The sequence below is a fragment of the Delphinus delphis genome, chromosome 7 (assembly GCF_949987515.2).
Source record: "Delphinus delphis chromosome 7, mDelDel1.2, whole genome shotgun sequence".
Taxonomy (NCBI): domain Eukaryota; kingdom Metazoa; phylum Chordata; class Mammalia; order Artiodactyla; family Delphinidae; genus Delphinus; species Delphinus delphis.
The window spans coordinates 65790643-65815059 of NC_082689.1; the positions used below are offsets into that span (position 1 = coordinate 65790643).

At 36.8% G+C, this 24417-nt stretch overlaps 1 protein-coding gene across 6 annotated transcripts in view; it reads left to right on the forward strand.

The window, feature by feature from the left end:
* Positions 1–24417, forward strand: part of LOC132428589 (sodium channel protein type 1 subunit alpha) — a 93648-nt gene that overhangs the window by 33102 nt on the left and 36129 nt on the right. For 2 of the 6 annotated variants that reach the window (XM_060016650.1, XM_060016651.1), the window contains exons 11-16: positions 3291–3638; positions 4929–5061; positions 5863–6101; positions 7506–7679; positions 9287–9643; positions 11174–11656. In XM_060016650.1, the coding sequence (XP_059872633.1) occupies positions 3291–3638; positions 4929–5061; positions 5863–6101; positions 7506–7679; positions 9287–9643; positions 11174–11656 (1734 nt within the window). Of the gene's footprint in view, positions 1–3290; positions 3672–4914; positions 5062–5862; positions 6102–7505; positions 7680–9286; positions 9644–11173; positions 11657–24417 lie in introns of all 6 variants that reach the window. The other 4 variants (XM_060016652.1, XM_060016653.1, XM_060016649.1 and 1 more) reach the window with 3 other exon arrangements.

Below are 24417 nucleotides of genomic sequence, written 5' to 3' on the forward strand. Positions count from 1 at the left end.
CATTCTATTTCCAAGATTTTGGATCATCTTTGCTATCATTATTCTGAATTCTTTTTCAGGTAGACTGCCTATTTACTTTTCATTTGTTAGGTCTGGTGGGTTTTTATCTTGCTCCTTCATCTGCTGTGTGTTTTTCTGTCTTCTCATTTTGCTTATCTTACTGTCTTAGGGGTCTCCTTTTTGCAGGCTGCAGGTTCGTAGTTCCCGTTGTTTTTGGTGTCTGTCCCCAGTGGCTAAGGTTGGTTCAGTGGGTTGTGTAGGCTTCCTGGTGGAGGGGAGTAGTACCTGTGTTCTGGTGGATGAGGCTGGATCTTGTCTTTCTGATGGGCAGGTCCATGTCTGGTGGTGTGTTTTGGGGTGTCTGTGGCCTTATTATGATTTTAGGCAGCCTCTCTGCTAATGGGTGGGGTTGTGTTCCTGTCTTGCTAGTTGTTTGGCATAGGATGTCCAGCACTGTAGGTTGCTGGTCGTTGAGTGAAGCTGGGTGCTGGTGTTGAGACGGAAATCTCTGGGAGATTTTCACCGTTTGATATTATGTGGAGCTGGGAGGTCTCTTGTGGATCAGTGTCCTGAAGTTGGCTCTCCCACCTCAGAGGCACAGCACTGACTCCTGGCTGCAGCACCAAGAGCCTTTCATCCACACGGCTAAGAATAAAAGGGAGAAAAAGTAGAAAGAAAGAATTAGTAGAAGTAGAAAGAAAGAAAGAAAGAAAAGAAAGAAAGAAAGTAGGGAGGGAAGGAGGGAGGGAGGGAGGAAGGAGGGAAGGAAGGAAAGAAAGAAAGAAAGAAAGAAAGAAGATAAAGTAAAATAAAATAAAGTAAGATAAAATATAATAAAGTTATTAAAATAAAAAAATAATTATTAAAAAAAAGAAAAAAATTAAAAACGAAAAATAAAAGGAAGGATAGAGCCCTAGGACAAATGGTGGAAGCAAAACTATTCAGACAAAATCTCACACAGAAGCATACACATACACACTCACAAAAAGAGGAAAAGGGGAAACAATCATAAATCTTGCTCTCAAAGTCCACCTCCTTAATTTGGGATGATTGGTTGTCTATTCATGTATTCCACAGATGCAGGGTACATCAAGTTGATTGTGGAGCTTTAATCAGCTGCTTCTGAGTCTGCTGGGAGAGATTTCCTTTTCTCTTTGTTCTCACAGCTCCCAGGGGCTCAGCTTTGGATTTGGCCCTGCCACTGCGTGTAGGTCGCCGGAGGGCGTCTGTTCTTCGCTCAGACAGGACGGGGTTAAAGGTGCCGCTGATTCGGGGGCTCTGGCTCACTCAGGCCGGGGGAAGGGAGGGGCACGGAGCCTGCGGCGGCAGAGGCCAGCATGACATTGCGCGGGCGTGACGTTGCACCAGCCTGAGGCGCGCTGTGCGTTCTCCCCAGGAAGTTGTCCCTGGATCCCGGGACCCTGGCAGTGGCGGGCTGCACAGGCTCTCGGGAGGGGTGGTGTGAATAGTGACCTGTGCTCGCACACAGGCTTCTTGGTGGCAGCAGCAGCAGCCTTAGCGTCTCATGCCCATCTTTGGGGTCCGCGCTTTTAGCCGCGGCTCGCGCCCGTCTCTGGCGCTCCTTTAAGCAGCGCTCTTAATCCCCTCTCCTCTAGCACCAGGAAACAAAGAGGGAAGAAAAAGTCTCTTGCCTCTTCGGCAGGTCCAGACTTTTCCCCGGACTCCCTCCCGGCTAGCCGTGGCGCACTAACCCCCTGCAGGCTGTGTTCACGCAGCCAACCCCAGCCCTCTTCCGGCGCTCCGACCGAAGCCTGAGCCTCAGCTCCCAGCCCCGCCTGCCCCGGCGGGTGAGCAGACAAGCCTCTCGGGCTAGTGAGTGCCGGTTGGCCCTGATCCTCTGTGCGAGAATCTCCCCGCTTTGCCCTCTGCACCCCTGTTGCTGTACTCTCCTCCGCGGCTCCGAAGCTTCCCCCCTCCGCCACCCGCAGTCTCCGCCCACGAAGGGGCTTCTAGTGTGTGGAAACCTTTCCTCCTTCACAGCTCCCTCCCACTGGTGCAGGTCCCGTCCCTATCCTTTTGTCTCTGTTTATTCTTTTCTGTTTTGCTCTACCCAGGTACGTGGGGGTTTCTTGCCTTTTGGGAGGTCTGCGGCCTTCTGCCAGCGTTCAGTAGGTGTTCTGTAGGAGTTGTTCCACGTGTAGATGTATTTCTGGTGTATCTGTGGGGAGGAAGGTGATCTCCACGTCTTACTCTTCCGCCATCTTCCCGGAAGCCCAGCCAAAGCAATCTATATATTATTCTTTTCTGATAATTCTTTCAGTGTATCCCTTCTGGCTTTGTGCAAAGCGATTCTTTGTTTTGTACCTCGCCGCTGCTGAGCTCTACAGATCCCGCTCCTTCCACACAGTTCGCCAATTCTGCGGGCCTTACTCAACTTATGAATTTTTATCAACTGAATTGACTGCTGTGTTTATTATATTTAAACCTATCCTTTCTGTACATAGTTATGAGAAAATTTTAGTTTGCACAGGTAAATCTACAGTGGGGTGTAGTTGAGATAACACTGCATTGAAAGTCAGGGGACCCAGATTCTCACCTGAACCTGTCTGCTGGTACTTCTTGTAACTACTGACATTTCATCTTTCTGGTCTGCAGCCTTTTTAATGAGAAAAAAAATTGTAGATAACTGATCAGTAATCTACAACTCTTTGGTTATTTTATATTGTTTTTTCATCCCTGACTACTTTATAAACTATCATGCATGCTTCTGAAAATATTAGTCATGGTATACTTTATCAAAAAGCACATCACTCTGAATTTCAGAAGTCTTCAGGTTCCAACAACACTGTGCCTTTTAGCTGAAACAAGAACAATAATTAATTTAAAGTGATTTTAGAAAGATGGACTAAAACAATTTGTGAAAAGTGTTAGAATTTCTTGAAGGGAAAGAGCAACGGAAACAAATGTGCCCCTGTTAAGGTCATGCTACTGATATTTATTGAGTGTTTACCATGTCCATAGTAAGGTACTAAAGATGCTTCCTTTTGAATATGAAATACGGTGGTTCAGGGTTTTGTTTTTCAGTATCTTTAAGTTGCGATCTATCTCCCCAGTCATTAATGTCAAGGGCTAGAAATCGTCTCTTAGAAAAATAATTTAATTTAATCCGAATGCACATAAAACGAGAATGTTAATCAAAAAAGAATGAGTCACATTCTGTTTTGAATGCTGAAGTCCCCTTCAACTTAATCTTGCAAAATAAAAGCACATTCCAAATGGCCATATTAATATTATTTTATTATTATTTGTTTTTGATTTCAAACTTTTAGTCTTTGTTGAGCATCCGTGGCTCCTTATTTTCTCCAAGGCGAAATAGCAGAACAAGCCTTTTCAGCTTCAGAGGGCGAGCAAAGGATGTGGGATCAGAGAATGACTTTGCTGATGATGAACACAGCACCTTCGAGGATAATGAAAGCCGCAGAGACTCCTTATTTGTGCCCCAACGACATGGAGAGCGACGCAACAGTAACCTGAGTCAGACCAGTAGGTCGTCCCGGATGCTGGCTGTGTTTCCAGCTAATGGGAAGATGCACAGCACTGTGGATTGCAATGGTGTGGTTTCCTTGGTTGGTGGACCTTCAGTTCCTACATCGCCTGTTGGACAGCTTCTACCAGAGGTGATAATAGATAAGCCAGCTACTGATGACAATGTAAGGAAGTTTTAAATAGTTCAGGCATGGCTGGCTCATTATTGCTGCACCAGCCAGTGTTTCTACAGAATGGAACCCCTTGAGAATGATACCTGGTTGGTCAAGCTGTGAATGCACCTGCATCTTTTAATATCTTTAAGAGAGTATCCAACTAAAACTTAAGGCTTCAGCACCTTCTTGCATAACACCTGAATGCATTTACTTATTAAACGTGCTAAGGATTAATTAAACACAATAGTAAATGACTGCTTCCAGTTGGAGGATTTGCTATATACCCATGCTGAACTTAGACAGCAGGACATCCTCTAAAGCTCTGGTGTAAGAGTAAATGAACGATTCTTATGTTTAACTGTAAAGGGTGTATAATAAATCTTTCCAACGGATTCTTCAATATAGCTCTGCTTTAGTTTAGAAGATTTTCAAGAACACTGTGCCTGAATAGATAGCTTCAATATTATCTTAAAATTTCTAGTACTCATATTTGTCTTACTAAAAAGAAAATGCTGATATAGGTCTTCTCAAAACTAATCTGAATGAAGAGACACAAATAAAAATATTAATACAGGCAGATAAAAGAATTGTCTGTGTACAAAGTTATGTTATGTGTTTGTGAATGTGTACCCAGATGAGGAATTTCTAAACATATGCTGCCTCTTATTAGACTTGGAAATATATCAGCATGGTGAGGCATGACTAAGTCAGAATTAGATGACTTATTGCTTTGGTACCCTGGATGAAACTGTTGTCCATGCAGCATGTGTTGTTATTTTTTTAACATACAGTTTGTGTTGTCAATGATCATCTATGTCTTGTGTCCGGAAAATGAGATGGCAGCTACGAGTGTTGTAATTATTTGTACTTCTTTAAAAATAAAGGGCTACCTTCTCAACATACAATGCCTTGATCATTTAGATGTCGTTTCAAATCACTACCTTTTACTATTAGTTCAGAAATAAGGAAATTGTTAAATATGTCTCTCACAAATTTATCAATCATATCCAAATTACATTATGTCTCATAAAATTATGAAATCAGAGGGTAAAAAAAAACAACCCTCAGTTTTTGCTGTATGAGGAAATGGTTAACAGTTTGGACATTCCAGGCTAATGATACAATAAGTCAGCAATGTCTGCCATCACCAATTAACTATGAACGTGCATGTCGCATGTGTTTCATGAATTTCACAGCGTCACATTGGTTGTTCACTTATCATATTGCTCAAGTTAATCAGTTAATACATTAGCATTTTCTTTACAGGGAACAACCACTGAAACTGACATGAGAAAGAGAAGGTCAAGTTCTTTTCATGTTTCCATGGACTTTCTAGAAGATCCTTCTCAAAGGCAAAGAGCAATGAGCATAGCCAGCATTTTAACAAATACAGTAGAAGGTTTGTAACAAATTCCGTTTCCGTTTCAGTTGTTTTCACTGAGCTTATATTGTCTCATTCGAAACGAATGTCTCTGTGAGTTGGAAGCAGTGTATTCTAAAGAGAACATAACAGATCTTATTTAAGAGTTATTTGTTATACTTACTCCTGTATTCTAGAAGCTTTAAAAAAAGTTACTTAAATTCCGTGATATTGAAACTAAAGAATGTATCCTGTGTGTGGCAACTCCTTGAAAATGCAGAATAAAGCATTTCTGTTAGGGGTTTCTAATCCCATTAGTCATGGTGTTCCTCTCTTCTGTTCCACTTAGCGTAGGACTTCCTAAATACTCTCAAGATTGGAGGGGAGGAGTGGGTCATTCTCACAAAATAAAAACAAATTAAAAAGATGATTCTTGGCTCTACCCTATCTCTCTGTCCTATGTCTTATAGCCTGAGGATGACACCATAGCCAGACATTAACATAGGATTACACACAGTCTACACTACTCCAACCCATATTCTTATTGAGACTTCATTTAAAAGACCATTCACTTAAGGCAAAGTATGGAACCACAGGATCAATGCATAAGAGAAGAAAACCATTCTTTGCTACCTCTGTGCTATGTTTATGTGTGAAGAAATATTTTGGGCCGTCTGAAGATTAAATTGTATAGTTTTTTTAAATCAAGTATAAAAGAGGTTGACTGTTGCAAATGGAAATGTGTTGGTTACTAAAAAGAAGTCTAGTCGATTTGAAAGGAATATATGTGTGTAAAAATATCTTTTGGTGGTTGTTTTTATTTATTTTTTTTATATCTAGAACTTGAAGAATCCAGGCAGAAATGCCCACCCTGTTGGTATAAATTTTCCAACATGTTCTTAATCTGGGACTGCTCGCCACATTGGTTAAAAGTGAAACATATTGTCAACCTGGTTGTGATGGACCCATTTGTTGACCTGGCCATCACCATCTGTATTGTCTTAAATACTCTGTTCATGGCCATGGAACACTATCCCATGACGGACCATTTCAATAATGTGCTTACAGTAGGAAACTTGGTAAGCATATTGGAAGGTAAATGTGTTCAGTCTTCAAACTTTCTGTTTGAGAAACTCTTTACATTGAATAACTTACAGCAGTCTTTCCACCACCCTTTCTACCTCCTGGCTCCCAAAAGATGGGAATTATATCTAGCTGGATATATCCTACTTTTGCCAAAAATAACAGCCCTTAAGATCAAAGCAGAAACTGAGAAAGAGAGCAATAGGCACAGGCCTACAGTACTACTTGAAAAGTCAATGTTGTTATTTATAACTATTTAAAGCTACAGAAGCAGTCCATAGTTTAAGGACACACTTTTTGAAATGATGTTATCACAGTTTCCCTACCTGTAGAAGGCTAAAATAAAATTACAGACCTTTTTATCTTGCTTAGTCATCATCATTATAAGCAATAGTTTAACAACTCAAAAATGTCTCCAGCTTTTCCACTTCCAGGATCTAGGTAGACCATGTATTGTTTAATCCATCTGTTTTAGATCAAATCCATAAAATATTGAAAACGTCCAGTATATTTTGTGTATTATATGATTAACAGTGCCACTTTTGGTGAAGGTTGCCACTAAATTCTTTCTCTTCTGTGCTTAAAAACCACAAATTATTAAAGTGTTTGTCTGTTGACTCAACATAGGAATATTAGCTTTTATTTGCTGAAAGAATGGTCTCTAAAATAATGTATACATTTTCCATAATATTTGTTTTAGGGTTTAAGGTTTTTGATGGTGGAAAGCAAAACATGTAAAGCATCCTGAATTATAGTATTTCTATTTTTAAAGCTTTAGTATTTATATAAGTTTAACCAAAAAGTTTGTTCGGATTTTTCTGTAAGATGTTACATAAGAGGATTGGCCAACCCAATACTATGGAAGTAAATTAATTTTTTTCATGTGCATAACAAATACTGATAATAGTAATGCACATATTATAATATAGTTACATATGTATAATGACAACTATCTGATTAGAGGGAAATGTGAATAAGCTTATAGATACATAAAACTGTTTATGGGAAAATCTTGTCAGTAGCTGTGCTGTATGAAGTCTGAAGGAAAATGCAGTTTGATGTGATGGAAAGAACACTGGTTAAAAATAGATTTGCTCTCAATCCTAGTTTTGCCGTTTTCTAGTTGATATTCGGCAAATCATTGCACCCATCTGAAGACCTGTTTCCTCATCTGTAAAGTCATGGTTATAATTCCTGCATTATGTGTTTAATAGCGTTTTTGTTGAGGATAAAATGAAATAACTTATATGAGAGCTTTTCATCAACTATAAATTACTATGCAAATGTAAGCTAGTAATATAATCATGACTAGTATAAACATTTTGTTCTAAGAGCAAATATTATGTCATTCCACTTTATCATTATCTGATGGAATTAGAGTAACTTTGTTTTGATCTTAGGTTTTCACTGGGATCTTTACAGCAGAAATGTTTCTGAAAATTATTGCCATGGATCCTTACTATTATTTCCAAGAAGGCTGGAATATCTTTGATGGTTTTATTGTAACGCTTAGCCTGGTAGAACTTGGCCTGGCCAACGTGGAAGGATTATCAGTTCTCCGTTCATTCCGATTGGTAAAACAAAACAAAACAAAACAGCACAAAGACAAAAACCTTTCCAACAAGCATCATAGGTTTTACATCATAGGTTTTACCACACACCATTAACATTTTAAGTTTTTGTGTGACATTTGCATTGTCAAAAACAGTCCCTAAATGGAAAACAAAATTGTTCCCACTTATTTAGAAAAAACCTTATTGCAAAAATCCTAGTCACATAAAGTTTCATATATTGCTCAGTTACCATTCTGACTAATTATTGTTTCTAGATATGACTATAGTTAATATTTCTGGATCTAAGAAAATAATGAAAATGTATCACATTTTAATAGGGCTTTAAAAATATAAACACCCTTATATAGTGGTGGATGACAATCAGATATAAGATATGCATGTAGAAACTCTTCCTAATTCTACCTCTGGAAAATATGCTCCTTCCCAAAATCAGACAAGAGAAATCTGTAGGATTACTTGCTATGTCCACTGATTCACATATATGTCCTTGCAAATCAGGGAAAGAATTATAAAGTCATGGGAAGTATTCCAGGTTTTTAAATGCAGGTACATCTAGCTATGTCAGTGCTCCAAAGGAGCATTATGAATAATAAACACTTTTCTCTACTTATAGCAGGGCTCAATGTGATGGTACTTTGCATGCTATTGACAAATGAGTATCTTTGAGCAGAGATCATTGAGATCACATGCTAATATTAGTGTCAGGCCTGGTATGCCTTACAACCACCTTCACAAAACAAATTAAGGACAGTTGGTCCCCAAGTAATCATTAAAAATTCACTCTCAGGGAAATTGATCTCAAGGTTAAAATATGGAAGAATCAGATTCTTCCTAGGGGGAGTCCAAAAATTAGCCATGCACCTGAAAGTCATCAAGGGCAGGGCAGATGTAAGAGAGTCTTTTTGTTTTGGTTTTTTTGTTTGTTTTGTTTTGTTTTTAGATAAGAAGCTCCCAATGGGAAGACCTTTACTTCTTATTTGGTAAAGTGCAACATTTGCTCACAGCTCTCTGTCCTTGATAGATTAGGAAATGTGTCTTGGAGTAAAGACAAGCACTGACACAAAGACATCCAGACAGCCTGCTCTCCATGCCTTTTGCTTAGGAGAGTGGTGCTATGACAGTGCAGTGGCACCAGGTCATTTCTAATTGGTTAAGGTCCAGAGGTGGATGGATTTAAAAGTTTGGAAAGCAAAGTGCAAGAATGCAAGGTGGCTCTTGCATATTTCCCCAGTGAAGATTCGTAGATTGTAAGTTCTTCAGTCAGTAGTGGGTAGATTGTAAGTTCTACAATCAGTAGTGGTCCAGGATATCCACTAGCTTTTTTTTTTTTAATGTCTTTTGTTATAGATATATCTTTCTTATTGAGGTATAATTGATATAACATTATATTAGTTTCCGGTATACAACATATGATCCAATATTTGTATATATTGCAAAATGATCACTACAGTAAGTCCAGTTAACATCCATTACCATGCTTAGTTATAACATCTGCATAGCAGATGTTGTAAGAAATTCAATTTTAATCACTTCTTAGTAAAGCTCAATATATGTAATGCTTTTAAAGATTGATCATAATAATATACATTATTTTTTTAATTTTCCAGCTCCGAGTTTTCAAGTTGGCAAAATCTTGGCCAACATTAAATATGCTAATAAAGATCATCGGCAATTCAGTGGGGGCTCTGGGAAATCTAACCTTGGTGTTGGCCATCATCGTCTTCATTTTTGCTGTGGTCGGCATGCAACTCTTTGGTAAAAGCTACAAAGATTGTGTCTGCAAGATCTCTAGTGACTGTCAACTCCCACGCTGGCACATGAATGACTTCTTCCACTCCTTCCTGATTGTGTTCCGAGTGCTGTGTGGAGAGTGGATAGAGACCATGTGGGACTGCATGGAGGTCGCCGGTCAAGCCATGTGCCTTACTGTCTTCATGATGGTCATGGTCATTGGAAACCTGGTGGTATGTACCCATTTAAGAAATGTGTTTCAGAAATACATTAAGAGCATAATGAAATGATGACCATTTTGTCCAAAACAAAGACTATGATTATTAATTTTAATATCAAAGTATCAAAGTCTATTACCTTTGATACACTTACAGTCTCACTTTGACAACATAACCATATAGCAGTGACCATACAATATTTATACTCAACTCCATTTTGTCAGTCATTTCATGTGAATTCCAATAGAGTATCATATTGAAGACAGGTCTAGTAGGAAATGTTGGGAACATTTCATAAATTCAGATCCAAGGAAGGGAGAAGTCTGAAGAATAAACTTAGAGAAAGCCCAGTCTTACTTGACAGTATAGTACTAAAAAGTGGTGCCTTTAAATGTTCCTAGTTATTTCCCCTTTTCCTTGCCCCTTCATGGTAGTTAGCATTCAGTCACTCTATGTCATATGGCAGATGCGTGAACCAACCTGAATTAACCAATCCTTTAGTGGCTCTATTAACCAAACAAAGGTTGGCTAATGATGCCTGAGATTACCCAAATGGAGTAACTGATCAATCTTCTCTCTTAAGTTTGGAACATTACTGTTATAGTACAGAAATATATAATATACTCCAAAGGATATGTACATTAATATTACAGTCTCATGGAAATATTAGCGACTGATTATGAACAGTTGCCTAATTAGTGAACAGTGGAGTATGAGAAATGCAGTAGATCAAGAAAACATGTGTTGATGCCTATGTTAAGCTCATAATTCTCGTTCTGGGTCATAATGGTTATTTTTCAATTAATATCCAATTTAATATCTCTCTTCATCAAAAAAAAGAAACTAAAATGCATTTAAAGGCATAATTTTAAACACTAATGAATTTTAAGTTTAGAACTCTTATATAGAACATGTATAAATCTTGTTTCTTATATTCATACAATTTTAAATTTAGTAAAACCATAGGTCAGCTCATTCAGCATCTTCATTTTATAAGTAGGGGAACTTGAGACCAACAGAAATCATGTCTTTGCCCATGGATGAACAGTGAAGTAGCTATTGAACCAGACCACAAATTCAGATCACCCAATTTCTTTTTTTTAAAAAAATTAATTAATTAATTAATTTTGGCTGCGTTGGGTCTTCATTTCTGTGTGCGGGCTTTCTATAGTTGCAGCTAGCGGGGGCTACTCTTTGTTGCAGTGTGTGAGCTTCTCCTTGCAGTGGCTTCTCTTGCTGCGGAGCATGGGCTCTAGGCACACAGGCTTCAGTAGTTGTGGCGCACGGGCTTAGTTGCTCCACGGCATGTGGGATCTTCCCAGACCAGGGATCGAACCCATGTCCCCTGCATTGGCAGGCGGATTCTTAACCACTGTGCCACCAGGGAAGTCCCTAGATCACCCAACTTCTGATCACTGTGCTGTGGTGTTTCTTGTCTAGTTGTTAGAACTTATAGTTTCCTCCACACTTTGAGAAATAAGTGATCTCAATCTGCTCTTCTTCACATTGGGGTGAGATTATAATGATGTTTGTATTATTTTTAAGGTCCTGAACCTCTTTTTGGCCTTGCTCCTGAGCTCATTTAGTGCAGACAACCTTGCAGCCACTGATGATGATAATGAAATGAACAATCTCCAAATTGCTGTGGATAGGATGCACAAGGGAATAGCTTATGTGAAGAGAAAAATATATGAATTTATTCAACAGTCCTTCATTAGAAAACAAAAGATTTTAGATGAAATTAAACCACTTGATGATCTAAACAACAAGAAAGACAGTTGTATGTCCAATCATACAACAGAAATTGGGAAAGATCTTGACTATCTTAAAGATGTAAATGGAACCACAAGTGGAATAGGAACTGGCAGCAGTGTTGAAAAATACATTATCGATGAAAGTGATTACATGTCGTTCATACACAATCCCAGTCTTACTGTGACTGTACCGATTGCTGTAGGAGAGTCTGACTTTGAAAATTTAAACACAGAGGACTTTAGTAGTGAATCAGATCTGGAAGAAAGCAAAGAGGTAAGATTTTATAGATGTGGGTGGGTATAAATGTATATGTGTATACTTGTATTATATTGCCTGTATTTATGATTGTATATTCTCCATGTAGAATATTTTTGCCATCATATAAAATATTTTTTCATTGAAGAACCAAAGATTTAAGCTCAGTGAGGTGATTAATAAATTGAAGAATAATATAATACATGTATAAGTTTTCTCATCCTAAGTAATGGATATTTGTTAGATAATGAATGAATGAATGATCCAAGAAATGAACAAGCATCATGAGATTTAATCCTTGTAATAACCTCAAAAGGATGTGTTATTTTTCTAACTTTTCAGATAAGAAAACTAGCTTAGGAAGTTTAAGATCATGTAGCTAATGAGGGAGTATAGCTGAGAATTGAATTCATATTCTTTGTTTATGCATTCTGTATATCTGACACCATACTCGTTAGCTCACTTACATGGAAGAGAACTGAGCAACAAGAAATAGTCTATGTCATTCCTCCGATTAAAATTACACTGATCTGCATATTAATCTTCCAGGCTGCCATAACAATGTACCACACACTGGGTGGCTAAAACAATCAAAATGTATTTTCTCACATTTCTGGAGACTGGAAAGTCCAAGGTCAAGGCGCTAGGAGGGTCAGTGTCTGGGGAGAGCTCTCACCTTTGGGTGTGGATAGCTGCCTTCTGTGTCTTCATTTGGCCGTTCCTCAATGCATGGGCATATGGATAAATAGCTCTGGTCTCTCTTCTTCTTATAAGAGCACCAGTGCTGCTGGATTAAGATTGCACCCTTATGACCTCACTTAACCTTTATCACTACTTCACAGGACATATCTCCAAATAGATTCACATTGGGAGTTAGGGCTTCAAAATATTAATTTTGAGGGAACACAATTCAGTCCATAGTAACTGACTTAGAAATATTAAGCTAAAACTCTAATGGATATAAAAGATAATTCTGAAGAAGTCTAGAACAAACCACCTTCATTTCCCACTTATTGTGTGGAAGTCCCAAAAATGGTAAGGTGCCTTAGGTTACACAGTCCAAATTTTTAAATATTTATTTAAAGACTATTTTTTAGAACAGTTTTACGTTTTCATAAAAATTGAAAGGAAGGCAGAAAAATTTCCACATACTCCCTGCCCCCCACACATATATAACCTCCCCCATTATCACCATCCCCTACCAGAGTGGTATATTTGTTACAGTTGCGGAATCTACATTGATGTGTCATTATCACCCGAAGTCCATAGTTTACATTTGGGTTCACTCTTGGTATTGTCCGTTTTATGAGTTTGGACAAACGTATAAAGACATTTATCCACCCTTATAGTATCACACAGAGCAGTTTCATGGATCTAAAAATACTCTGTGCTATGCCTATTCATCCTTCCCTCTACGCTAACCCCTGGCAGTCACTGATCTGTAACTGTTTTTGCCTTTTCCAGAGTATTATATAGTTGGAGTCATATAATATGTAGCCTTTTCACACTGGCTTCCTTTATTTAGTAATACACATTTAAGTTTCTTCTGTGTCTTTTTATGGCTTGATAGTTCATTTCTTTCAGTGCTAAGTAATATTTTGTAGTCTGGATGTTTAGTTGTCCATTCACCCACTGAAGGACATCTCGGTTGCTTCCAAGTTTTGGCAAATGTGAATAAAGCTGCTATAAACATCCATGTGCAGGTTTCTGTGTGGATATAAGTTTTCAGCTCATTTGGTTAAGTACCAGGGATGGCAATTTCTGGATGGTATGCTAATGTTTTGTTTTGTAAGAAATTGGCAAACTGTGTTCCAAAGTGGCTGTATAGTTTTGCACAGCCACTAGCAATGAATGAGAGCTCCTGTTGCCCCACAGCATTTGGTGTTGTCAGTGTTCTGGATTTTGGCCATTCTAATAGATGTGTAGTGGTACCCCATTGTTTTTTTTTTTTTTTCCCCCATTGTTTTTTAATTTACGTTTTATGATGACATATGATGTGGAGCATCTTTTTATATGCTTCTTTGTCATCTGTATGTTTTCTTTGATGAGGTATCTTTTAAGAGCTTTGACCTGTTTTCTGATCAAGTTGTTTGTTTTCTTATTGTTAAGTTTTGAGAATTCTTTGTACATTTTGAATAACAGTCCTTTATCAGCTTTGTTTTTGCAAATATTTTCTCCTAATATGGCTTGTCTTCTTACTCTCTTGACAGTGTCTTTCACAGAGCAGATATTTTTAATTTTAATTAAATCCAGTTTATTAACTCTCTCTGTCATGTATTGTGCTTTTGATATCGTATCTAAAAAGTCATCACCTTTTCCAAGATCATTATATTTTCTCCTGTTATCTTCTAGGAGATTTATAGCTTTGCATGTTTACATTTAGGTCTGTGATCCATTTTGAGTTAATGTCTGTGGAGGGTATAAGGTCTGTGTCTAGATTCATTTTTTGCCTGTAGATGTCAGTAGTTCCAGTACCATTTGTTGGAAAAGACTATCTTTGCTCCATAATATTGCCTTTGCTCCTTTACCAAAGATCTGTTGACTAGATTCATGTGGGTATATTTCTGGGGTTTCTATTCTATTCTGTTTATCTGTTTGTCTATTCTTTCACCCATACCACACTGTCTTGATTACTATAGCTTTATGTATGTCTTTAAGTCAGGTAGTGGCAATCCTGACTCTTTCCTTTTCCTTTGGTATTGTGTTAGCTATTCTAGGTCTTTTGCCTCTTCATATACACTTTAGAATCAGTTTGTAGACATTGACAAAATAACTTGTTGGGAGTTTGATTGAGATTGCATTGATCAATAGATCAATATAGATCAAGTTGGGAAAAACTGATATCTTGACAATATTGAGTCTTCCTATTCATGAACATAGAATATCTCCCACTTTATTTAGTTCTTTGTTTCTTTCATTAGAATTTTATAGTTTTCCTCATATAGACCTTATACACATTAGATTTATACCTAAGTATTTTATTTATGCAGTGCTAACATAATGGCATTTTTTAATTTCAAACCCCACTTGTTAAATGTTAGTCCATAGGAAAGTGATGAACTTTTGTGTATTAACTTTGTAATCTGCAACCTTTTTATAATCACTTATTAGTTCCAGGAGGTTTTTGTTTTTGTTTTTGTTTTTTTATGTTTTGTAGATTCTTTGGATTTTCTACATAAACAATAATGTCATCTGCCAACAAAGACAGTTTTACTTCTTGCTTCCTAATCAGTTACGTTTTGTTTCCTTTTCTTGTCTAATTGCATTAGTTATGACTTCCAGTACAGTGTTGAAAAGGAGTGGTGAGAAGGGATATACTTGTCTTGTTCCTGATCTTAGTAGGAAAGCTTTTAGTTTCTCATAATTAAGTACAATGTTAGCTATAGGTTTTTTGTAAATGGTCTTTATCAAGTTAAGAAAGTTTCTCTCTGTTCCTAGTTTACTGAGAGATTTTTATCATGAGTGGGTGCTATTTGTTGTCAAATGTGTCCTCTGCATCCACTGATATCATCGTGTGATGTTTCTTCTTTAGATTATTGATGTGATGGATTACATTAATTCATATAGTCTAAATATTTTAAAATACTTTAAATACTAAATATTTAAAATATTCAGAGGATCAAATACTATCAACGATATTTTATTAGGGATAAAGTTCTACTAGAATATTACCATGTCCAAGGTAATGCATTTTGACAATTGATCAAGTAAGATATCATAAGCATGTGAATTATTGCCTATGTCCCTTTAAAGATGTTTCAAGCTTTTATAAGTCTCTGAATAGGCTAAGTCATCCACTACTCTTCAGAATGGAGCTAATATCGGAGCTGGAAGCTGCCGCCTTGACCCCAGCCTGTGGGCTTCCTTAGGTAAATCAGATTTGTGTAATGATAGGGGGAGAGAAAGCATGTAGAGATGTAATTGTGGGTAGATCCTCATTACATTTCACATGTCTATGGAAATGGATTTGGGAGATAAAAATTACAGATCATTTTTGCAAAGCATTGTAAAATTTTTTCAGGATTTTTAATTTGAATATTATTTCAGTTCAAACTTTGTTCATTAAAAACTTGAGTTTTGCTAAAGAATCTGATGGAGGCTGATTTTTTTAGTTGTTACCTTTATATTTAAAAAATTGGTTCTGAAGTTCTGTTAAACTTGGCAGTATTCTTCCTAGTCTGATTTTCTTTGTCTTGAATCTTCATACCTTTATTTAATATTTGATGAAGACTAATAACTACTCCATGCTATCTGTTGCATTAAAACATGTTTTTCTTTTTCTACTGAAGTATAGTTGATGGACAATATTATATGTTACAGGTGTACAATGTAATAGTGATTCACAATGGTTAACGGTTATACTACATTTATAGTTATTATAAAATATTGGCTGTATTTCCTGTGTTGTCCTATATTTCCTTATAGCTTATTTTCTGACTAATAGTTTGTACTTCTTACTCCCTTACCCCTATATTGCCCCTCCCCTCTTCCCTCTCCTCGCTGGTAACCACTAGTTTGTTCTTTATATCTTTGAGTCTGCTTCTTTTTCATTTATTCACTAGTTTTTTTGCATTTTTTAGATACCACATATAAGTGATATAACACAGTATTTGTCTTTCTCTGTCTGACTTATTTCACTTAGCATAATGCCCTCCAAGTCCATCCATGTTGCTGCAAATGGCAAAATTTCATTCTTTTTTATGACTGAGTAGTACTCCATTTTATGTATATGCCACATCTTCTTTATCCATTCATCTGTTGACAGACACTTTGGTTGCTTCCATATCTTGGCAATTGTAAATAATGCTGCTATGAACATTGGGGTGCATGTATCTTTTCAAATTAGTTTTTGGATTAATTTAATTAATTAATTAATTAATTAATTAATTAATTAATTTGGAAATAATTTATACTCATACATTTTCATTTGTATTGATTAGGGCTAACAGGAACACTGATTTCTTTATTAAGCAGTGATCATCCACTGAACCACTGGAGAAAGTTCTATTTCTTCATACTCTGTCATTTTATATCTTCAAATACTGCATTAATTGAAAATTTAAATGTTTAGTAGAAACTTTAGAGATAATTTAATGCACTATTTCTCAAATTGTGAGTCATAACCCAGTAAGAGTTGATAAACCAATTTATTGTACCACTAATTAAAAAATTTTTTTAATTTAATAAAATAATGATATCAGAGCACACTGAACATTTAGGAAGAACTAGTGAGTGACGCTCTTGTTGCCTGTACTGAACTATAATGCACTGCTTTTCTAATAGAGTACAACCACTAGGTCCATGTGTAGGGCCTGAAGTTCAGGAGTTCTTAAGTGTAAGAAATGCTGTTTCAGCTCTTTAAAGGTAGTGATCATGGAGTCTTCCTGACCTAGGCAGAATGTGTGGCTTCTTTTTTGGTTCCCAGAGATATAAGGCACAAAGTGTGGGTAATAAGCAACTCATGCTCTAGGCTCATGCATCTTACAAAGTTATCATATTATTTTATTATAACCACTGATATGCATGTATGTCTCTCCTTTTATGTTGCAACGTATATACGTGTGCATTCTTGGTAAAAAGTAGGCACTCAAATCAAACTTTTCCAGCTCACTTAACTGTTTTTAATAGAAGCAGTTTGAAGGTATTCATCACAGTTACTCTGATGAGAGCATTCTTGAAAATAAAGTTTTATTTCCCATCATCCAGACTCCATTTTTCTCTTGATTCAATCCAATATTGAACTTTGTTGTTTTTATCTTTGTTAAACATTTCACCTTGTCAATTTATATTGGGCTTCAAGGAAAGTAATAATCCCTTATCTTTTTCCCATGAATTGCTGTTGAAATACAGTTGTTTCTCATCCAGTTGGTATTTTTATATTAAATACTGAAACTTCTATTCATCCCCATTATATTTCAATTTCTTTCATTCATTTTTGAATCTGGCTTTCTATAAATATTCTTTTATAGATTATTGTCCCAATTTTCTTTTACCATGCACTTTTCTTTACCATGTCTTCCTTTTTGGTTAGAAATAAACCCATACAAACTTGTTTCTCTTCATTGCTCCCCTAGTCTTATATAGTACTCGCTTCATCAAAGCAAGGCACAAATCATAAGATGCTCTGCTTTTAGTGGAATTAAACTGAAAATAGATACCCCAGAAGATGAAGATTCTTTATTCTGCATTAGGAATGCAGCCTATAATACGTTAAAGTAGCTTTGCCCTTTTGATTTTTCTGTTTTGGCCTTTACTCTTTTGCCTACCTTAATTTATTCAACAGTTACCATGTGCTAAGAAATGTATTAGATAATGAAGGATACAAATGAACCATGATTCTGCTTATATATGTACATATATGCATTTAGAAAGATGACTCTCTTCATAATTATATATGTATACAAATACACATTTACATGTATCCACACACATACATACATTTGCATTTTAGAAAGATAACTTTCAACCTTTAAATATGCATTTCCATACTGGAACATACCTTATTGACTAAAAATATTACCTGTCGTGACCTCTGTTTGACCTATTCCATTTTAATATATTAATGTTTCCATTCCTGAATTTCAATAACGAGTCTTATCTACAATGGGCATTATTGAAATTATATTAGTGCCTTGGGTTAAAATTACCAGTGCTCATAGTTTATTATCCATTTTTGAAGCATTTGTTTTTAGACATGTGAGGCTAATTATAAAGTTGTTGGTAATGGAGTATTCTCCGAAGCCAAATACTGGGTTATATAATTCTATTTTAGCCACATACTGTGTGACCTTACTTGACTATCCAATCCTCAATTTCCTCATCTCAAAAATGGGGATAAAATCCCCTACTTTTGGGGGAATATTATTAAATGAAATAGTAAATGTAAAGGACTTAGCACAGTGTCTAGCAAATTGTAAGTATTTGATAAATTGTTATTATTATTATTTCTAGTAGCATTCCCAACACTCTGTTCCTGGTAAGTTTTCTCTTAAGAACTACTAGTAACATTCTACTATTTGTCCTTTTTTGCTGTTTGCCTTCTGCCCTCTGTCATAAACTGTTTTACGTTTATCTGGAGAGAGTGATAAATTTTGTATTTTCTGTCTAATTTTTAAACTGTTTTCATTAAATTCTTGATAATGGTTAACATTTAAAATATTTTAAAAAACTATTTTTCTGAAGGGCATTCCAGTAAGAGGGAATAAATGAACAAAAACCTAGAGCTATGAAGCATAGAGTGTGTTTAGAAATAATTAGTAGTTTGCTGTTGCTGGGACATAAAATCTAGATGAAAGTAGAGGCATAAGCAAGGAGCGGATAGTCTGTTTCCAGGAAACCAAGAATAGACTGATATGAAGAAACACTGTAAAATGGAGGCCGGTACTTGTTTTACTTCCTCCATAAGGTACATACTCATGCATCACTGTCCCCCATTCCAGGACAAACTTGAGAGCTATCTTTTCTATATTTTCCCCCTTTTGGTCCCCCAAAGCAGAAAAGGCATAGCGTGGGTCACATTTCCTCACCTTTTTAAGTCCCAATGGACCTCAACCTTCAAAGAACATTCGGATAATCTAAAGTATTGTTTTTATTTTTTATTTTTTGCGGTATGCGGGCCTCTCATAAGCTAATGATGTAACCATAGAAGTGCTTCCTAATTATTTGGAAGATTCTTATAGGTAGAATTAAACTCAGAAGGGTATCTCCCTAAAGCACAACTTTGAGTAACCATAGTTTCTAAGAATAAGCGCTCTGTAATTAGGAGAACTCCACAGGTCAGAAGCAGATCAGTGTAAATTACAGGCCAGCAGAGGAGGGAAAGGTCCCTCCAGGACTGAGGGAGACTGAGATTCTCCTGGCTATACCATTAACCTGTGCCCAGTGATGAGGGCTTGGTAGTCAACACCAACTCTACAGTGGATACCTATTCTTAGGTCTTCAATAAAGTGTCAACGTGGCCTCTCGCGTTGCAGAGCACAGGCTCCAGACGCACAGTCCCCGGACGCACAGGCTCAGCGGCCATGGCTCACAGGCCCAGCCGCTCCGCGGCATGTGGGTTCTTCCCGGACCGGGGCATGAACCAGTGTCTCCTGCATTGGCAGGCGGACTCTCAACCACTGTGTCACCAGGGAAGCCCTAAAGTATTGTTTTTAAAACCTCAGAAAGTTTCTTGACTCATGGAAATAAATAGCTAGAAATATGGGTTTCTACTGAAAAATAATAGTAAAGAATGGAGGCTTGGACAGATTTTGAGGAGTTTTGAAAGCTGGGCAAAATCGCTGAGACTATGCAAAAGACAAATAAAGTCATATCTCCCCAATTAGAAAGTAGGTTGTTTTGGCAATGAATTGTGTTTTATATAATTTTAATCCTCTGAAGCACCTACTGTAATGTTGGGTGCATAATAAGGACTCAATATCTTTTTGCGTTTGGGCTGATTTTTATGACTACTAGACTAAGAGTCTGGTGGTCTTAACTCTATTATGGGCAATCACTAACTCTATATTATCCAGTTTCCTAATTTATAATAGGAATACATCTGTTCTGTGGTGCTTATAGGAATGTTATGAGGATCTAAAAGCTGTTTAGAAGTTAAAAGGACTCAAAAAACATAAGGTAGTGATAGCTACTGATAGCGAAATTACTACTCTAATCTGTTTAAATAAATACTTTTAAAATGAATTATTAAACTTAGGCCTCTTTGGAATAAAAACATCATATTATTAAAGTAGTTAGGAAAAAGTACGCTTGTTTTTGCAATGAGTGAACTCCAGAGTGAGTAAAAATGTCATTCGAGTCTTTGTATACAGTTCCTGTTAGTAACAGGTATCATTTGTTGGATGCTCACCGTGGACAAAGCACTGTTTATAGGGCTTTACATGTAGTGTTATGTCATTCAGTCCTCACACCATGAGACAGATACTATTATTCCAAACTTACAGATAAGGAAATTGAACTCAAAGAGTTTAAGTAGCTTGCCAAAGTCACACAAATAGTAAGGATTGATCCTGACCTAGAATCCAGGCTGTCAGTTACAGTCTATGTTCTGAACCATTACATTAAATTTCCTTAACAATGTCTAAAAAGGTACTATCTCTGACCCCTATTTGAAATGAATGACACTTTATTGAAGACCTAAGAATAGGTATCCACTGTAGAGTTGGTGTTGACTACCAAGCCCTCATCACTGGGCACAGGTTAATGGTATAGCCAGGAGAATCTCAGTCTCCCTCAGTCCTGGAGGGACCTTTCCCTCCTCTGCTGGCCTGTAATTTACACTGATCTGCTTCTGACCTGTGGAGTTCTCCTAATTACAGAGCGCTTATTCTTAGAAACTATGGTTACTCAAAGTTGTGCTTTAGGGAGATACCCTTCTGAGTTTAATTCTACCTATAAGAATCTTCCAAATAATTAGGAAGCACTTCTATGGTTACATCATTAGCTTATGAAGCCTTTGAGAACAGGGAAAACACCAACCATGTCTTACTCACCTTAAGTCCACAGCACATAAAAAATGTTTATTAAATGAATGAATAAATGCATAATGAACAGTTAATTCTAGATCTCATTTGTCCTCCCAATGATATTACCTGTGTTAAAATAATATTTACTTACTGCTTTGCCGATATTTTCTTATTTAATACTTTTATCTTTACTGTACATGGTATAGATTGAAGAACACATGATAATTTTCAACCTGTTGTACATTACTGAATATCAGCAAATTAAATTTGTGCTACCACATAAAGGTCTACAGTGAATGCCTTATGTGAATAATAGTTTTAAAATGTGCATAAGAACAGGAATTAAGCTTATTTCATATCACACAGTATGGCCCACATTCATCACAGTGCCTAGCATATAGTAAGTAAATGTGTGTTAAATAAAGAAATAAGAATAGGAAGTCTTTGATTAATCTTGAATCAAATGGATATATACCAAGACTTTTACAAATATCCAAGTTTACTAACATCATGATAACAATTTTCCCTGTAGAAAAATGTCAGACAACGTATCTGGGGATATTAAGAATCTACTGGGAGATAGGTATATATGCCTCCACACTTTTTTATCTATACTGTCTCTTAACCTCATGGTCTCTGATACAGCAGGTTTTGCCTCCATCTTGTATTACAGTTTCTTCTTCTCTCTAAGCCCTTACCACAAGCTTGTTTAAATGGTCAAGACTCTCTCATTCTAAAATAAAATAAAATCATGTAAATTTTAAAAGTTATTCCTTTGATTTTATCCTTTTCTTAAGTTTCTTTTGTAATTTCTTCCTTGAATTCGTTGCTGATCTTCTTTAAAAGATAACGTGCTCACTGTCTCCCATTTCCACTGCTCAGTCATCTTAAAGCATCATCTCTGGTTTCCACCTTTACTTTTCTCTCTCAAAAATCACCAGTGTTCTCTTAATTGCCAAGTTCAGTGGCCCTATTTTACTTGATATCTGCATCATTTCCTAATTCTTTAAGAGTCGTCATTCCCTGGCTTACAAAAGTCCAAGCTACTTTCCTCCCAACCATATGATCTTCTCAAATAGCTTACAAGAAGCCTGAAGTCCTTCTCAACTTCTCTAATTGGAAGCCCCTCATCAAATTTACTGCCAAATCCTGTAGCTTTTATCTCCTGAATCTGTCTCCAATCTTGACCATCCCCCCACTCCTCATCCTATTATTTCACCAGTATCAATAGAATTACCATCTGAAACACATTTCCATGGTGGGGAGAAGGGCAGTCTTTATCATGAGCAACTTGATTGTCTTGAGATCTATTTCACCAGTCTAATATCTCATGACTTATTTCAGTTCTAATCACATAGTTCCATGAAGTTTATACCTTTTGACTCCATAATTTCTTATTAGAAATTCTCTTCTTATCCCTGTCATTCTCTGCAAAATCTAGCAAAACAAAAAAAGGAACTTTGAGTTGTCTTTCAAGACACTGTCAGTTTATTCATTCAAACATATTGTTGTTTGTTGCTCATGATACCTAGCAATTCTTATTCTGGGTAAGGCTCTGAGACTCCCCTAAGTACAATTACTACCTGCATAACATGAAATGTCTATATTGCACTCTATTTCTCTGTTGTGTATCTGTCTATCCTACTTACTAATCTTGTGAGCAACTTGAGAACAAGACCTGTGGTCATATACACCTTTGTACTTCTAGTAACTAGCACTGTACCTGGCACAAATGAGGTGCTTGATCAATGTTAATTGGCATCATGTAAGTTAATCTCACTTTTCCTGAATACATTTTTATCAGTTATATTTTTTGAAAGTGTACAGATAGAATAAACAAAGCAAGCCTATTCCTAAGTCAAATTAAGTTAGCAGCTTAATCTTTAATGAAGCTTCTCCTCCCTGGGGAGAGGGCAGGGAGGAAGGAAGGTGGAGGAGAAAAGAAAACAGTCAGAATTTTCGTATCATGGCCTGACAGATGCTCAGGGAACACTTTGTAGAGTCCCATCCGGGTATTGACTGGGGGTGTCCCCTTGCCTATTTCCTTGTCTTGAGCTATATAGTTCCTCAGGACCATGATTCCTGTGAGATGGCAACTACTCTGCATGAAGAGTACTACCATCTAGCCAACGGATACCCAAATTCCCTCTCCCTTATTACACCTAATTGATCACCAGATACAACCAGTGCTACCTTGTCTTTGTCTACTCTGCATCCCCACCACCTCCACCCAATGTCAGACCTCCATCATCTCTCAGTTTTACTGCTACAGCCTCCAAAAAGGGCTCCCACATTCATATTCTCCTCACTAGTCCAGTTCCCACATAATGATAAGTGGTCTTTCTAAAAGGTAAATCTGGCCATAGGTCTCTCAGCTTTCTAACCTTTCAGGAGCTTCCCATTGCTCCCAGTCTATACTTCTTAACATGGCCTACAAGTACCTGCAAAAGTGACCATTACTGACCTTTCCAGCCGCATGTAATAGTACTTCCCACCCCTCCCCAGCCAACTACACTGATCTATTGTTTCCTAAAACTCCTCATGCTTTATCAGGTTCTGATCTTCATTCCTGTTCCCTTTATCTGGGATATTCTCTTACCCCATATTTCTTCACCTGACTCACTCCCACCCCAACTGATCCTTCTGGCCCCAAATGTCACTTTTTTCTACCCTGTTCTTCTTAGACTGAGTTAGGTGGTGCTCTCAAAATACCCTATACTTACCCTATCGTAGTGTGTAGCAATTGTTGCTTGTCTTGTCTTATTTTGAGCCCATTAGGTACTGGGCCTATTATATTCACTATTTTATTTTTTCAGGTCCTAATTTTGATGTTTAGCATATACTAATATTTTTTAGCTGAAAAGATCAAATATCAGCAATTACACATATTACAAACTATAACTGTTACGGAAATTGTTGCCATGTATCCAGTAAGCAAATGACATATTCCACGTGTTATCTTGTTCAATCCTTATGACAACCATGTAAAGTAGGGATCATTCTACAAATTAGAAACTTCAGCTTATGGAGGTCAAGATAACTGCCTAAAGTCCATAAAACCAGTCGTTGTGATTCAAACCCAAGCTTGTCTGACTCAAAAGAGAACTCTTCACCCTTTCACTGTAGTTATACAGTTCCCCTATCCAGTAGACACTTTAAAAATATTTGTTAAATATGTTATCATTTAACATTAAAAATTAATGTCAAAAGAATATTAGAGATTCTGCACTCATTCAGCAAAATAAATTTAACAATGGAAATTATTTGGTTTACAATTTTGCTTTCTAGCTTGGGAATTATAAATGCAATTTTGCA